The sequence below is a fragment of the Trichoderma atroviride genome, chromosome 6 (genome assembly GCF_020647795.1).
Source record: "Trichoderma atroviride chromosome 6, complete sequence".
Taxonomy (NCBI): domain Eukaryota; kingdom Fungi; phylum Ascomycota; class Sordariomycetes; order Hypocreales; family Hypocreaceae; genus Trichoderma; species Trichoderma atroviride.
Window position 1 is genome coordinate 1372115 of NC_089405.1, and position 15410 is coordinate 1387524.

Below are 15410 nucleotides of genomic sequence, written 5' to 3' on the forward strand. Positions count from 1 at the left end.
ATTGCTCGAGAGTCTGGCAGAACGCTTGGGATTCATCTGCGTGATTGGCGTTTCCTCAGCATCATGGCGATTCAAAAAAAGCACGGCAAAGGCCGTCTTGATAAGTGGTACAAGCTTGCCAAAGAAAAAGGTTACCGTGCCCGTGCTGCATTCAAGTTAATCCAATTGAACAAGAAGTATGGCTTCTTGGAGAAGAGCAAAGTCCTGCTGGATCTTTGCGCCGCGCCTGGAGTAAGTTGCTTCTTGTTTTCACCATATTCGATTTGACTTGATTTTCCTCTTCTTTTTCTTCAGCTTTCTTTTCCTCACGGTCATGCTAATGATACTCTAGTCATGGTGTCAAGTTGCTGCAGAGGTTATGCCTGTTAATAGTTTGATTGTTGGCGTCGACTTGGCGCCCATCAAGCCTATTCCCAGAGTCATTACTTTCCAGAGCGATATTACTACAGAAAAGTGTCGCGCTACCATCCGACAACACCTCAAGACATGGAAAGCGGACACAGTTTTACACGATGGTGCCCCGAACGTCGGTACCGCGTGGGCTCAAGACTCTTTCAACCAAGCAGAACTTGCGCTGCAGTCCATGAAGCTGGCGACCGAGTTTCTCGTGGAGGGAGGCACGTTCGTGACCAAGGTTTTCAGATCGAAAGATTATAACCCATTGCTATGGGTCCTGAACCAGCTATTCACAAAGGTCGAAGCCACTAAGCCCCCGTCGTCTCGAAATGTCTCGGCCGAAATCTTCGTCGTCTGCCGCGGATACAAAGCGCCAAAGCACATGGACCCTCGGTTCTTGGATCCAAGATCGGTTTTTGCAGAGCTATCCGGCGCTGCTCCAAACAACGAAGCCAAGGTCTATAACCCAGAAGTGAAGAAGCGAAAGCGTGACGGTTATGAGGAAGGCGATTGGACTCAGTTCAAGGAAGTATCCGCCAGCGCCTTCATCCAGACGAACGATCCGATCGCAATTCTTGGTTCCTCCAATAAAATCTCCTTTGCTCAAGCGCCCAATGGCGACATTGCGCTGGCCGCTTTGGATAAACTTCCTGAAACAACCCCAGAGATCCGACAGTGTTGTGACGATCTGAAGGTTCTCGGGCGAAAAGAATTCAAATTGCTTCTCAAATGGAGATTAAGAGTGCGAGAGATTTTCGGCCTCTCAACAAAAAAGTCGACGGCCCCTGAAGTCTCCGAGGAGGTGGCTGGAGTGGAATCAATGGATGAAGAGCTGCGAATCCAAGAAGAATTACAAGCTATGAAAGACTCGGAGAATTCCAAGAAGAAGCGAGAGAAGCGCAAAGAGAACGAGAAAAAGCGCCGAGAAATCATCAGAATGCAGTTGAACATGATGGCGCCCATGGATATTGGAATGGAAGAATCAGGACCACAAGGAGAAGGAGCCATGTTCTCCTTGAAGCGCATGGACAAGACAAATGGTATGAACCGCTTCACTCGGGGTAAAATGGCCGTAGTGTCAAACTCGAAAGATTCCAATCCAGACGAGACGCTGGCAGCTACCGCAGATCCAGTTGAAAGCGACAGCGAGGAAGATGATTTGGAGAAAGATCTTGATGCTATGTATGAACAATACAGAGAGCGGAAACTAGAGACGGACACCAAGTATCGTGCGAAAAAGGTGAGAAAGGAACATGGTGATGATGAGTGGGAAGGCCTTTCAGCGGATGAGAAGGCAGAGAGTGACGCAAGCGAATTTGAAGAGGAGGATGACACATCTGATGACGACGACGACGAATCTGGGCCTGCGGCCGGACTCTTGACGGACTTGGATGGCAGCGCAGAGGAAATCCAGGATGGACTATCAAAAAGAGCGGCTGCTTTCTTCAACCAAGATATCTTCAAAGAGATAACTGAAGGGTCACTGCTGGGGGAAAATGATGCGACAGTTCAAGCATCTGGTACGAAGACACGTCAACAGACTCTACCCACAGAGAAAGCAACGCAGTCTGTAACCCTAAACGGTGTCGCGAGTGACGACGACGAATCAATGGATGACAACGGATTCGAAGTCGTTAGAGCGGAGAACGATGACTGGGAAGAAGCAGACAAACGACGATCGGATGGAAGACTTGGTAAGTTTTTTTTTTTGCACCGCTATTCCTATCGTTAAAAACGGTACCACAGAAATAAATTAATGAAGCTAACTTGGATAGACATCGATATTATCACGGCCGAAGCAATGACGCTTGCGCATCAGCTTGCCACGGGACAGAAGACAACCCATGATGCTATCGACGATGGGTTCAACAAGCGTGCTTTCCGAGATAGAGATGGCCTGCCGGATTGGTTTATGGATGATGAAGGCAAACATGACAAGCCTCAAAAGCCAATTACAAAGGCCGCCGCGATGGCGATCAAGGAAAAGCTGAGAGCCTTCAACGCCCGACCAATCAAGAAAGTGCGAGAAGCAAAGGCTCGAAAGAAGTTCAAGACAGCCCAGAGATTCGAGAAACTGAAGAAGAAGTCAGACATGCTTGCGGCTGATGAAGGCATGACGGAGAAGGAGAAGGCGGAGAGCATCTCTAAACTCATCAGCAAAGCTGGAAAACAGAAGCCTCGACAGCCCGCCAAGCTCGTCGTTGCCAAGGGATTGAACAGGGGTATCCAGGGCAGACCCAAGGGTGTAAAGGGGCGATACAGAATTGTTGATGCTAGAATGAAGAAGGAGCTGAGAGCGCAAAAGAGGATCGCAAAGAGGAAGAAGTAAAAGAGGCCGCGTTTGGCCGTATATATTAGCTCGGCTCCGCGGGAGAAACTCTAGACTCAAAGCGTTGATTCATCTGTTCGAGACATAGACTGCTTGATGGTTCCAAGTTCCCGAAGGAACGAAGTCATTGGATACAAGGGACCGCTAAATTCCATATCATACCTAATATAGAAGTTAGAGAGTTAGAGCGCAATGTGTGTATAACTCGCAAACACATGTATATATATGTGTCTTTGAGACTTACCAATAGTTGATAGCTAAAACAAATCCTTCACCACCGCTGATACACGACTGCTTGACTTTATGATACCTTGGATGAGGATTAGCAAGAAGAAGAGCAATCTATATATATGATACACACAAGGTCTGCTTTTTTGCGTTCATAGGATTGGGGGAAGACGATTTGCCAATGGGTTATGACCGGTTTACTCACCACATAGCTGGAAGATATAACATATCTCCAGGGTTCAGCGTCACACGAAGGGGCTTCGCCAAAGCAGACACGTGTGTAGAATTCCTTTCAGCATCGTCCGGGTCCCATGTCGCCAACGGCACCGGCTGAGAATCAGGATCGAGACGAAGAGCGAAGCCGTCGCCTTGTCGGATATACGTCGCGGGGAGAACAGGCCTCTCATTAACGCAAGCATGAAAAAGCGGAGGTAGCAAGACAAAGTGTTTCCTGCCCACGATCTGCACAAAGATGTTTTCAAAATTGTCCTTGTGCAAAGCCGTAGTAGACCTTGAGTTTCCAATCCATAGATTGATGGCGTCTGGTTCTTTTTCAAGAGCTATGCGCGCAAAGGGAATGTCTTTTTGGGCATCGGAATATAGAGCTAGATATTCGTCTCGGAGATTATCGTTTTCTTATCACAAACCCTGTCAGCTAATAATTCGACTGAAGCGGTAGAAATAGCATGTTGGGGGACAGTCTGCAACTCACGAGTTTGGGCATATCTCACTTCGGAGTCGCTTGGAGAATCTGGGTCTGTCTCTTGCTGAGTGACATATGCAAAGAAGTCGCTGAATCGCTGAATCTCTTCATGAGGCTTTGAAATGACGGTTGCCTGATGTTCGGCAGAGAATGTTGGCGCATCGGCATTGCTATGATGCGAAGTTACTTATACATTCATGCCGTAGGATTTTTGTCTTCTGATATCCATTCTTCGAAAGAAAATCAAGAGCTTCGTTCTTACCCGAAAGGAGTGACGGCAACGTTGACAGATTGACCGTCGAGCGCTGATTTTAGATAGCTCGAGTTCCATTTTTGAGTCGCTTTCCAGTGCGAGGCTCCTCCTCGTATCACAAAAGGCGTGTTGCGAGCCACGTAGCGCATGAACTCCAGTGGACTTGGCTCTGAAAACAGCTCCTCCACACTGTGAGAATTGAGTTCATTGTAAGTGTCCATTAAATTCTTCAATGAGTCGTCCAGGTCTGGTGCAGCCATCTTGCATGTCCTGGAGCTTGGCAATTTGCGGGTGTCTGAAACATATACTGGAAAAGCTCAAAGTTGGAGAAGCAGAAAGCGTATAAGCCAACTGCTATATCCCTGCATTACGATCAGACATCTAGCCCTTTTACGAAGCAGTCTGAAAGAAATATTTCGTTGGAGAATGCGCGTTTCTGGAATTATGTAATAAGTATGCAATTAATGAAAATTATAGTTTGTTTTCAACTGCAGTAGCGCTTTAATTCGTCCTTTGTACGCATTGATTAATATTTCTACATTATAAGTCTATTATGCTTGGTTTTTGTGTTAAACTAGGTAGCGAGTTAGCTTATTTTTCCTCTTCGTTTTGAAGGAGAGACTTTTTCTTACTATAGAACCTCAAACTCCTTGAATCGCTCTAGGTGGGTGTCGCTGCGGCGGTATGGCTCTAGAAGCCTGTTAATCTTGGCCTGTCTACGGCGAGTAGTTTTGGTTGCAAGGCTCGTGACAGCCTCAGAACTCTGGAATTCGGGGTCGAACACCAAGAGTTGGACATGTCCATCCTTCAGCTTCTCCAAGCCAACAATCGTAACAGAGTGGCCTTGCAGTCGGCCCATTAGTCAAACGAGCAAATGTGAACTTGTTGTGGTGGGCTTCTTACTGGGTCGCTGTAGATATATAGGTGGGAGCTGAGTAGATCGGACCTTGTGGGTTAGACAGTCTGCCGCGCCCTGTTGGAAATAATATTCAATTGCTTGTAGTAGGCGGCCTGCAGCATTGACGTCTTGCTCGTTGGAGGTTCTAAAGGCTTGCACAGAACAACTGCACCATGGTTAGGCTCATGGAAATATCAGTTATATACTCGAACAAACTTACGGGAATCCCATGCTGGAAAAAAGAGCTTGAGCCTAGGATGAAGTATGAGCATGAGTAGACCGAACGGGGCAACCATCGAGAAAGTCCATACCTCAGGTGTCCCGATGAATTTGCGCGTCCCCCCTGATCCCCCCAGTCTCAATGCGTCCTCTGACGTTGTACCCGCGATCCCATGCTGTCTCAATGAAATCTTGTATGTCAAAGATGCTTGGGATATCGTCCCCAAACTGCTTCCACCCCTCAGTCTGGGTTCCGATGATGTGCGCAGCAAGAACTTGTATGTTGCGATAGCCGCAAAAACCACCTAAATTAGCAATTGATAGATTAGCATCTGCACTCTCCTCTCTGTAGAGTCTGTTATACACGGAAATTCTTTGGCTACCTTCTCTCCTGACCTTTGCTACGTGTAAGGCATCTGGATGGCATAGATAGGCATATTCAGTGGGTGCGCTCAACTCAAGCAAGTGTTTTAGAGCTGGTATCACGCCTGCAACGCATCGTTAGTAACTTTGGTGTGTAATGGAGCTGCTTAAAAGAGTCTTACCGCTTGCCCGGACGGCTCCTTTCTTTTCCAGCAGTTTAATTAGCCATACCGGCATCTCCTCTTCGTGAGCATATTTTCCAAGTTGCAGTTTCTAGCTCATATCTCCTTATTAGTCATAATTCTGAAGTGAGCGTTTTTACATATAGACCAACCCCAAGTCTTGATGATTGCGGCGTCCCTTGATGGCTATTTGACGAGTCTGAAGAATCCAGTGACTTTTCAATTATTCCTCGAACAGCGGACGCCTTCTTGGTGCGCAGTGCATGTCCCGGGAGAAGCCGTTTCAATGCTGGCCGGAAGACGCCACGCTTGGGTTGCCCCGGAATCAACAATGCTGGAAATGACCGTCCAGATCGCGACGTCGAGCCCGTTCTCTGGCGCTCAATGGAGCTGCTGGCTCGAGACTCGGGCGCATCATCCGATGCTCTCGAAATCTCATGTCGTTCGACAATCGCCATGACTTTATCGACAACGAGGTCCGGGGCGTCGTGGAGAGGCTGCAGTGTCATGACAGTGACATCGTCTCAAGCACTAGATAGATGCACAGCCCGAGACAACCAGCGTAGAATCAACTAGAAGTCGCGAACAGGAGAGCATTAACCAAAAGAGAAAGAAAGAAAGAAGGCTTCAGGCGTCCTCCCCCCGTCGGTATGGCGCAGCAGGAGGGAATTGCTCTTTGAAAGCTGATTTCATCTTTGTCTCAGCCAGGGTCCGGCCGCCGACACCGAAATGGTGCCTGATACCGCAAGCACGGCTCGCGTGACGTGCGGCGTGTACCTGGATGCGAGACGCTGCCGGGTACTGATACTTGTGGAGTCGCCGAACTTACAGGCGTCCTTGGCGCTACGCAGCCCAGAGCCCTGCTGTGCGCCTGTAAAACATGTTAGCGGCATGTTCAGCGCATCATGCCTGCAACTTGCAAAATATGAGAAAGCCGAAACGAGCATCAGTGAGATGAGTTCTTTCATGCAGATCATATATGATGAGCTGAAAGCAGTATTTTGGTGCCCTCCAAGCTCTCTTGGCGCGCGGCACATTATCTGGGTTGGTATCCATCTGATACTAAGATACCTACCACCACCACTCAGGTAGCCCGCAAAAAAAGAATCCAGCTACAACCATTTGAACTGAGACACACACCAAACCGCTGCCAAATTGTTCATTTCCCTCAGCATAGCATATCACTCACACGCAAAATGGCCCCCCCCGATTCACTTCATCACCGGCAACGCCAATAAGCTCAGAGAAGTCAAAGCCATCTTGGAGCCGAGCATCGAGATCCGCAGCCAGTCGCTGGACCTTGAAGAAATCCAAGGAACCATTGAAGAGGTTGCCAACTCCAAATGCCGCCGAGCTGCAGATTTAGTATGGCCATCTTTCTCTGATTTTAGACGCAAGAAAAGAAAGGAAAAGAAAATTAAAGAAAAGAAAAGCGAATGCTAACATGGCAAACTTCATCGAGGTCAACGGCCCAGTGCTTGTAGAGGACACAGCGCTTTGTTTCAACGCCTTGAAGGGACTGCCTGGGCCTTACATGTGAGCTAAGCTATCCGACACATTGAGGGAGATCTAAGTGGACTTGGAAACTCATATACGCTCTGCACTATAGCAAATGGTTCCTCGATAGCCTCGGACACCAGGGCTTGAACAACCTTTTGGCAGCCTACGAGGATAAATCCGCCGAGGCAGTGTGTACTTTTGCGTACTCCCCTGGGCCTGGGCGCGATCCCATCATCTTCCAAGGACGTACACCAGTAAGTTGAATCGGACGCCTGATTAAAAGACACCATTCTGACATATGCCTCCTCCTAGGGTCGGATTGTACCTGCTCGAGGCCCTTCTAATTTTGGTAAGACATCGATCCAGTCAAGCGTCTTCTCCAGGGCATGACATGACATGTGTACTAATGGCGCCTCTGTTAGGATGGGACCCGGTCTTTGAATTTGAAGGGAAGACGTAAGTCGCTTATCCACTGCTTTTAACCGGTGATCGTGATCGTGATCTAACCTTATTGCTCAGCTACGCCGAGATGGAATCTGCTGAGAAGAACAAAATATCGCACCGCGGGCGTGCACTTAAGAAGCTTCAAGCATGGTTTGAGGCTCAGCAAGAGACACCGTCATCATAACGCACAGCAATCACCATGATAGATAACTCGCAATTGAACAAGTCTGGATACATGACTGGCCCCTTCTGACTGATTTCTACTCAACGTATTCCTTTGTCCAACGGATGATGCGCCCCACTCCACACGGAGTGCGGGAACACGAACAGCAAACATCATGCCAAGTTGTGGATTATACTCATCATGCTACCGCTTGTGCTAGGAAGTAAGTATTGATTTCGTTCATGTTATTTCTCCGTGCGTACATCGTACAAGTCATGACTGACCTGTCTTATTGGAGGCGAGCAGTCCGACTGTAGTACAAGTACGAGTAACTGTGACATCCCACAAACACATACCCCTGCTTTTTATGTAAGTAAGCAGCCGACTCGTCACCCAAGCTCCCGACTGGCAAAGCAGCTCGGGAATCTCATGCAAAGTTGCAGTACCTAGCGGCCCCCTCCATGTAGGTACCGGGTCGTACTAACTGACTTGGTAGCTGAATCCTACATGCAGGGATGGGATAGTTCAAAGGACAATGGCCGGCAATCTGCTAAAGCCGGCAAACGGCTGGTGTCGCTCGTTGCCTCGCCACGGCTCGCCCATTCCGTCGACCTTGTGGGGGTGCTTTCAGCTCGGATGGCTCAGGCCCCCCGGTCTGTCCCTGCTCATCTCATTCTCCGTCGACAGGGGGTGCTGCTGCGGGCTTCAATAAAGCCGATCAAGCCACCAACATCTGATGACACCAACTGATCTGATCGTGGACTTTGCTACATCGGTTCACCATCGAAATGTCTTAGATTTATCTTGGCCAGCCGCGAGCGCCGCGAGCCCAGCACCCCCGACCTCCTCTCTCATGCTTTTCTTATCATACGTCTCTGGTGAAGGAAGTGAAACATTCGCCCGGCCATTACGCACCGGAGGCTGGGCTTCTTGCCTATGCTGTCGAATATGAACCAATATCCGCTGTCCGATTGATAGCAGCGTGTTATATCGAAGCTCTGAGACCTCGTCATGGGCCTGGCCTGCCTGGCGGTTACACCGGCTGTGCTTGGCTCGACCCTGCTTCTGAATCTTCTTGGGTCTACCTTCTGAATGGATGACGGTACTCCACTTCAAAGTCCGTTCACGCTGTAGCTTTGGAGCTCTTTCGCTGGTTCCCATGGTGGTCTCTCTTTCACTCGCGATCCACATCCACCCTGTCTCTGGGAAAATCGTTGTCTAGCTCCACATCTGTTTAACATTGCCGTGATACAGAGAAGACTTTAGCCATCACATGTGTTGGCATCACTCACATGATGCGTGCTACCAACTTTATATTCCCCGAGCTCCCCCCTCTCTTCCTCGCTGGTCAATGTCTCTATACACTTGGTATCACCATATATATATATATATATATATATATATATATATATTTAAGCTGAAGACTTCTTCGCTGCTCTCATACCTTTGTTATTTGCTCACTGCCAAGATCAGAAAAGAGACAAAGAAGAGAGCGAGCCAGAGACACAAGGCAGAAAAGCAACACTTCTTCTAAACCTTTCATTTACCCCCCCTCTTTCCACATTTGGCTTCACTGCAGCGGAGCTGCAAGCGGCAAAGCGTGTAAGTTTAGATCCCGTGCATTGGGCCATCTTTCTAGCAGGCCCATCATGAGATTCTGGGGCGACCTCTTCGGCAATCTATGGAGACTAAGATTTCGATGCAGCCATCTCATGTGGATCTAGATTGGGGTGTCCTGTGTTGGCATTTGCCCCTGAAAAAGCAGACTGATCACAACCGGCTAACTTCCGGTGCCAACAAGCAGAAACTACGCCAGCTACGAACGGCCATAGCGTTTGGTGGCCACCATGTCGTTTCATCATGTAAGTTCACTTGTACCCTATTTCTATTTGGCTTGAATATATCTTGCTCCAGCTACTTTCAAGATGAAGCAAGAAAGCTCACATCTTCTATTTAGCCCTTCCAAGAAGCACAGTTTGACCTTTTCGACTGGTATCCCGCATATCAGGCCTGTGCCTCTTTTTTCCTCCAGCGTGGCCAGCATTCAAGTGAAGTTCAAGCTGTTGCTGCCATCATCAACATCCGATTACCATTCCAACAAACCCCAACCTCCTCCGCACCATCTTTTGGTTCCGCTACATCTGCGCTTGGTCTTCCTGCCCCCAACACAAACATCTCTCTAGTGCCCTACGTTCGCCGTCTAGTCGCTACCGGATTCGACACCGCCGCCATCCTGCATGGCTTCTTCGGTGATTCCTGGGATGCTGGCATCGGCTCCATACACCAGAACGAGCGAAGAAACTACCTCTTCGCAGCCAAGAGCGAGACTTGGTTGAGAGTCAAGACCAGCTACGACTTGGAGAATGGCCAGACGGTGCCCTTCCTCCGCACCCTCCAAGGCGTCACTGAGGAAGAGATACAGGCGGCCGAGGCGAATTGGAGCGAGTGGCTCGCCATGCAAGATTGGATGCTGGGACCTCGTGCTCTTTCTGACAACGGTCCTCATCATGTTAATTTGAATTGACCAGAAGACAAGCTCGGGGGTGTTTTCAGTATGCATAACCAGCATCAGCCCATGGCAGCTTAATGGCTATTATAGTACGAGACATACAGAGTTTACTTCTTTGACGTTATTAATTGGGATTGGGATACGCATAATAAAGAAGAGTAGCGACATTCTGGGCCTAATAAGACTTTGTTGTTTTACACTGTTCCGCCTCAATTGGGGCGATTTCAATCATGTTTGGCAAAGCCTAACACCTTGCCCAAAATAGCAGAGATGAATAGTATAGCTAGCAGTGTCCCCTTTATTCCATGTTGCTGGCATAATTTGTTTTCCCTTCGCCTTATCAAAAATAATTTTTTTCTTCTTCTCTCTTTGTCTTTCCTTTTTTTTTGGCCTTCCCATGCCTTGAGAAACTCCAAGTACTATATGTACAACACCCTCTCTGGCCTATTCTTTTATCACCAACCAAACAAAGAAGTGCTGGAGGCGAACATTGGATATAAGCTAGCCTCCATATTAATCACGGTCCCTTGCCTGAATTTTCGCCCCTCCAAAGTCATGATAATTCCACGACTGCCAGGGAAAAGTCACTGTCCCCAATGAATCCGCACGCAAAAAGTTCACGTTCCTTTTTTTCATGTGTCATGGTTGTATCCCTAAGTGTCGCATTAAGCCGTTAATCCTAAGGCACCTTTGTTGCTTTTCTCTTCCGAGTAAAATCAAATAAAAACACTCTCGTCCGTTTACCATTCCCGCATTATGCCACCACAAAGTTGAAGTGCGATGGCAGACAGCACAACAAATAAGATGGAGAAAACAATGGTTGAAGAAAAATAAATAATCAAAATAACGTATTAAGCTTTGAGCCAATTGCTTGACTTGAGTGCGCTGTCCACCTTAAGCCGGCTTTATGGATGAAAATCGACATGTCATCGCTTATCGTCATAGTAGTATTAGGATCGACCAAATAATACCTTGGAAGGCAAGGCAGGTATCAGTTGAGGAAACCTTTGCACGCTGCTGTACCACATAAGCAGGGAATACGATCCAGACTGCCGATTTCCCGCTCGAATTTGTAGTCGTAGGTTAATTCTTCATCTAAAATATAGTTGTTAGCTTGACTGAAGACAGACTGTTGAAAAACATAGGCATCACACTTACTCATAGCAATATCGCGAAGTGCATAAATGACAATTCGCTTGCTGCCTTCAACTTTGATAATCTTGGCAGTACAGTTTGGCATGCAGCTATGGTTGATGAATCGCGCAATGCCTCCCTTTTTCGTAGCATCGATAACTGTGTTGTCATCAATTCGGAAGAGATAGCTACTGCCAATGCCGCTCTTGAGGTAGCGGTTCTCCCGAATCTCCGCAATCTGCTGTCGAACTTCTTCACCCACGTACTCGATAATCATGTCGTCTTTATTGATGTTCTCCATGGCGTATAGGCCCCAGTTATGAATGGCAGAGCGGGCAAACTTGACAGGCTTCTTCCGCTTCTTAAGCTGGTTGAATTTGAACACGTCCGAGTCCTGCCCGAGAGTCTTCTTCTGATCATTAAGATCTGCAACGTATCGTCGATTGGTGGCGCGGTTGGCTCGGGAATTGCCTTTAGAAATGAGCTTCTCAGCAGCCAGTTTAGCAGCTTCATTCGCCGCAGCAGTGGCATCTCTCCCCGTCTTCTTGGAATTGGCCTCTCGCTCCTCTCTGGCCTTTTGCACCTTGATGTGATGGGGCAGATACTTCGACTTCTCCGAGTTCAAGATTTTATTGGCTCCTTCAGTTCGCGCACAGCCACTTGCATTCGGCACATAATAGCCTTCAATGCGGATTGGGCCACGCTGAACGCTATCGGCTGTATTGAGTTCCCGGACGCGGTTTCGTTTCCAAAGCCATAGCTCTGGATTGCCAATCTCCTCCGTCTGGAATCTCTTGAGCAGCCTACTGAGATCCGGAACGTCCTTGGGGCCCAGCGATAAGGAAGTCAAAGATGCAATGTCGGGCCTGAATCCGTCAGGGAGTGTTGCCGCCGTCGTCATTGGCTTGGTCGCGAAAAGCTTTTCATCATATTTCTCGATTACGACATCGGCCTCTGGTATATCCTCAGTCGTGGGTTTCGCTTTGTCTGCAGCTTCATCCGCATCGGAGAGTTGAGATTCCACTTCTAACTGTTTCTTTGTTGTCTCTCGTTCCTGGAGCAGCTGTTTCATAGACTTTTGTTTGGATTTGACTGATTTCGTCTTGGACGGCTTTTCGGACGGTGTCTCGATGAGTGCAGTTGAATCTTCCCGCTCTCCACCAGCCGCCTCCAGTTCCAGACCAGTGTCGTCCGAGTCCTCGACTACTTTGAATTCCGCATCGATCTGATCGATTTTGACACCAAATAACTCCTCATCGGATTTTTTCTGTCTTTTGAAGGCAGCCTCGATCGAAACCTCCAGTTTTCGCTTCTTTATATGCGCACTATCGATAGCAAGACTAGCCTCCGTCATAGAGTCATCTTCGCCGGGACCCCAGGAAGCAAAATCATCTTTGGAAGCCTCGTCATCAGTGCTCATGCGGCTCCGTGGGCGTGATTCCAAGTGACTTGTATCTCGCGCTGCCAGTACTCTTGCATCCGTATCATCATCGGATTCAAAATCGCTATCCAGACTTTTGAGACGGTGATGTAATGATCGAAAGGCTGCGCGTGCTGCTGAGGCGCGCTTCCGCGCAAAAGGATCGACAAAGGTGCTACGATGTGCAAGGCCTTTTGTTTTGCTTTTGCGAATCCTCGGAAGAGCCTTGGGCTCCAAGCGGCCAGTTCGACGTTCGATAGGGTCTGCCCGAGAGTTGGGCGTCCCCAATTTAGGGCTGACACTGCCGCTATCGAAAGCATCTTCTTCTATTTCCACAGGATCAATATTAAGCTTCCGTCTCTTGGCAACGTGCTTGGCTGGATCGAGAAAATCGGCTAACGCAGGAGCTGCGATTTGCGTGCGAATATGCCTGATGAGATGTTCCGTCATTTCGCGCCGAACTACCTCCATGGCGGCGAGTACAGGGTCAAAGTTTTTGGCCCTCTGCCTCTTTTCTTCTTCGAGATCCGCCTCTTCTTCTCGGCGCCTCCTTTCCTGCTCGGCCTTGTCCGGTCGCTGATCTTTTCTCGGTGCTCGCTCGGGGCTGGGGCTCGATCTCGGGGCGGAGTCGATATAAGCTGACCGTGGCAAGCAGAGCTGCATAGCCATGTTGTAGTTGAAGAATTCGGTGTGATTAACAGCTCGAAAACATCGTTCTGCTTCGCTACGCCCAGTGTATGAATTTCGAAAAACAATGTAGAACCCTGTCTTATCGAGGCGGATGTCTTCGAATCCATAATTCTTTAATCGCTTCTTCATATGTGGTACTATGCTGGGTAAAGTAGGCACGCTTTCACTCCCTACAAATATATATGGGTCATTGGACAGCTGGGAGCCGATGATTTGAGATTCGACGATTCCGTGAGGGCGAGCCTGCGTTGTTGCTGTTGCTGCTGCTGCTGGCGCTGGTACTTGAGCTGGCTGGGTAGCAACCTGGGGTATAGGCGCTGGAGGAGGGGCCCTCTGGGACGCAGGACCTTTGGGTGCCGTCGGCGGCGGCCGCACAAAGCCAGGGGCAGTCGCTGATTTAGGTCCAGTTGGAGGGGGCTTTGATCGAGCCGACTCATTAGCCAGCTTCTCTCTCTCCCTTTTCAAGACTTCTTCCAGCATGCGCCGACTCTTCCGGCCTTCGGGGTCGTATTCAACCTTGACAAGATCGGCATCAACTTTGATTCCTCGAGTACGGACGGCGCGTCGCGCAGCATCAATAGCAGATACCCGTGGGCGATCTGGGCGCTTGGAGTCGCGATATCGTATGGTCGCAAAACCAAGATAGCTGCCCGTATCTGGGTGCATCTTGTTGCTGCTCTCTGCAATTTCTCCAAAGGCAGCAAAGATGGCAATCACTTTGTTGAAAGACACCAAAGGGTTGTATCTGGTAACAAGGACTTGTGTGGGAGGGCCGGGGCCAATGGATGTTTTTGGGTCATAAGGGTACGGCTTGAGGTTCTCTGGAGCATGCCGTAGGCGTGCTTTGGGCAAATAATAGTCTGTGTTGATGTATGCTAACCTATCTCCTGCCTTTGTTAGGCGAGGGTCCGCAGGGGGGGCGTCATCTTCCTATTCCAACAATTAGCCGTCAACGCTTTAAAAAAATGACGCCCCCCCTCCCTCCCCTCTGCAGCGGAAGTAATCTGTTATTATACATACCAAGCCAAACTCCTTGTAAACTGGTTTTGCGTTCTTATTCACATTTTTCTTGCGAAGTCGATCGAGGAGCGGGTCATAGGTGCATTTGATGCCCTTGATCGAAAGCAAAGGATCTCGAGCTGGGGGCCGTTCAATTGAAGAGGTGCCGTTTTGCTGTAGGCGTTGGCCAACGGGCATGGTATGGTCCATGGCCCGTTCGACGACTGAGGGCGTAGACATGTTTGATTTCGCAAGCGCGTGGGTAGAGGAAGGCGAATCTGTGGAAGTGAAGGGAGTCGCATTCATAGAGGGCGGCCCGGCAGACGTGGCTGTCGCAACTGGCAACGCGGAAGCGCTGAACAGTGAAGAGGATGAGCTAGCATGTGAACTTGCTGAGCCTCCCGTACTAGGCATATCCCCAGGCGACGATCCGTTATCGTCGGCATGTGGCTGCGTGGGATCTGATGAGGAGGAACTGTTTTGGCAGGGTCGAGCGAGATCATTCGTATCGGCATCTGTCATGACGGCTGATTCTTGCGCTGTATCAACTGCCTGGACGCCCCGCTTCGACCGCTCTCGGTCGGCACGTCCCTGGACTTCAGTCTTAAACTTCGGGGCGTTGGGGAAGAATTGCGCGAAGCTCACGCCTGGTGGCGGCCGAGTCATCGTGTCGATGAGCTCCTGCTATCTCATGCACCGTGGCGTAATCATGATACCTCGCTCTGTGACTGGGAGGGTTTACCATGCATAACTTCTGCCAGAGCTGGACGACAGGCGGTTTCTGTGGTACGCGCTAGAGCGCCGTCCACGCGACCTGGAGAACTGCAAAATTGAGCTTCTCGGTAGGCGGCGTGCGCTGCGTCGCAGAGAGGGGAAACGCAGGGAAAAGCCGGCAGAAGAGGCAAACGTCGTTCGCGACCACAGCGCGATGGCCGACAAGCTTGAGAACCCGGAGTGGGCGGCTGGAATCTGGGAGGTGC

General features: G+C 49.3%; 8 protein-coding genes across 8 annotated transcripts; 3 read left to right on the top strand and 5 right to left on the bottom strand.

Annotated features, from left to right (window-relative positions):
* Window positions 1–63: 63 nt before the first annotated feature.
* Window positions 64–2725, top strand: TrAtP1_011024 (uncharacterized protein; the record flags this gene model as incomplete). Its single annotated transcript, XM_014093190.2, has 3 exons — window positions 64–231; window positions 332–2090; window positions 2172–2725. 3 exons carry the CDS (start codon window positions 64–66, stop codon window positions 2723–2725), a joined length of 2481 nt encoding a protein of 826 aa, XP_013948665.2.
* Window positions 2726–2781: 56 nt separating this feature from the next.
* On the bottom strand, window positions 2782–4169 carry TrAtP1_011025 (uncharacterized protein; the record flags this gene model as incomplete). Its single annotated transcript, XM_014093191.2, has 5 exons — window positions 2782–2887; window positions 2970–3035; window positions 3159–3588; window positions 3666–3826; window positions 3919–4169. The coding sequence occupies 5 exons, from the start codon at window positions 4167–4169 to the stop codon at window positions 2782–2784; spliced, it is 1014 nt and encodes a 337-aa protein (XP_013948666.2).
* A 371-nt stretch (window positions 4170–4540) lies between these two features.
* Window positions 4541–5038, bottom strand: TrAtP1_011026 (uncharacterized protein; the record flags this gene model as incomplete). The annotated part of the gene is made up of 3 exons (XM_066114944.1): window positions 4541–4752; window positions 4813–4973; window positions 5028–5038. 3 exons carry the CDS (start codon window positions 5036–5038, stop codon window positions 4541–4543), a joined length of 384 nt encoding a protein of 127 aa, XP_065971041.1.
* An 81-nt stretch (window positions 5039–5119) lies between these two features.
* TrAtP1_011027 (uncharacterized protein) lies at window positions 5120–6080 on the bottom strand (the record flags this gene model as incomplete). Its single annotated transcript, XM_014093192.2, has 4 exons — window positions 5120–5331; window positions 5410–5514; window positions 5572–5662; window positions 5724–6080. 4 exons carry the CDS (start codon window positions 6078–6080, stop codon window positions 5120–5122), a joined length of 765 nt encoding a protein of 254 aa, XP_013948667.2.
* A 935-nt stretch (window positions 6081–7015) lies between these two features.
* On the top strand, window positions 7016–7699 carry TrAtP1_011028 (uncharacterized protein; the record flags this gene model as incomplete). The annotated part of the gene is made up of 5 exons (XM_014093193.2): window positions 7016–7107; window positions 7181–7325; window positions 7384–7420; window positions 7494–7527; window positions 7591–7699. 5 exons carry the CDS (start codon window positions 7016–7018, stop codon window positions 7697–7699), a joined length of 417 nt encoding a protein of 138 aa, XP_013948668.2.
* A 756-nt stretch (window positions 7700–8455) lies between these two features.
* Window positions 8456–8839, bottom strand: TrAtP1_011029 (uncharacterized protein; the record flags this gene model as incomplete). The annotated part of the gene is made up of 1 exon (XM_014093194.2): window positions 8456–8839. The coding sequence occupies one exon, from the start codon at window positions 8837–8839 to the stop codon at window positions 8456–8458; it is 384 nt and encodes a 127-aa protein (XP_013948669.2).
* A 686-nt stretch (window positions 8840–9525) lies between these two features.
* On the top strand, window positions 9526–10202 carry TrAtP1_011030 (uncharacterized protein; the record flags this gene model as incomplete). The annotated part of the gene is made up of 2 exons (XM_014093195.2): window positions 9526–9540; window positions 9636–10202. 2 exons carry the CDS (start codon window positions 9526–9528, stop codon window positions 10200–10202), a joined length of 582 nt encoding a protein of 193 aa, XP_013948670.1.
* A 976-nt stretch (window positions 10203–11178) lies between these two features.
* TrAtP1_011031 (uncharacterized protein) lies at window positions 11179–15096 on the bottom strand (the record flags this gene model as incomplete). Its single annotated transcript, XM_066114945.1, has 3 exons — window positions 11179–11282; window positions 11346–14361; window positions 14452–15096. 3 exons carry the CDS (start codon window positions 15094–15096, stop codon window positions 11179–11181), a joined length of 3765 nt encoding a protein of 1254 aa, XP_065971042.1.
* Between the last annotated feature and the right edge of the window lie 314 nt (window positions 15097–15410).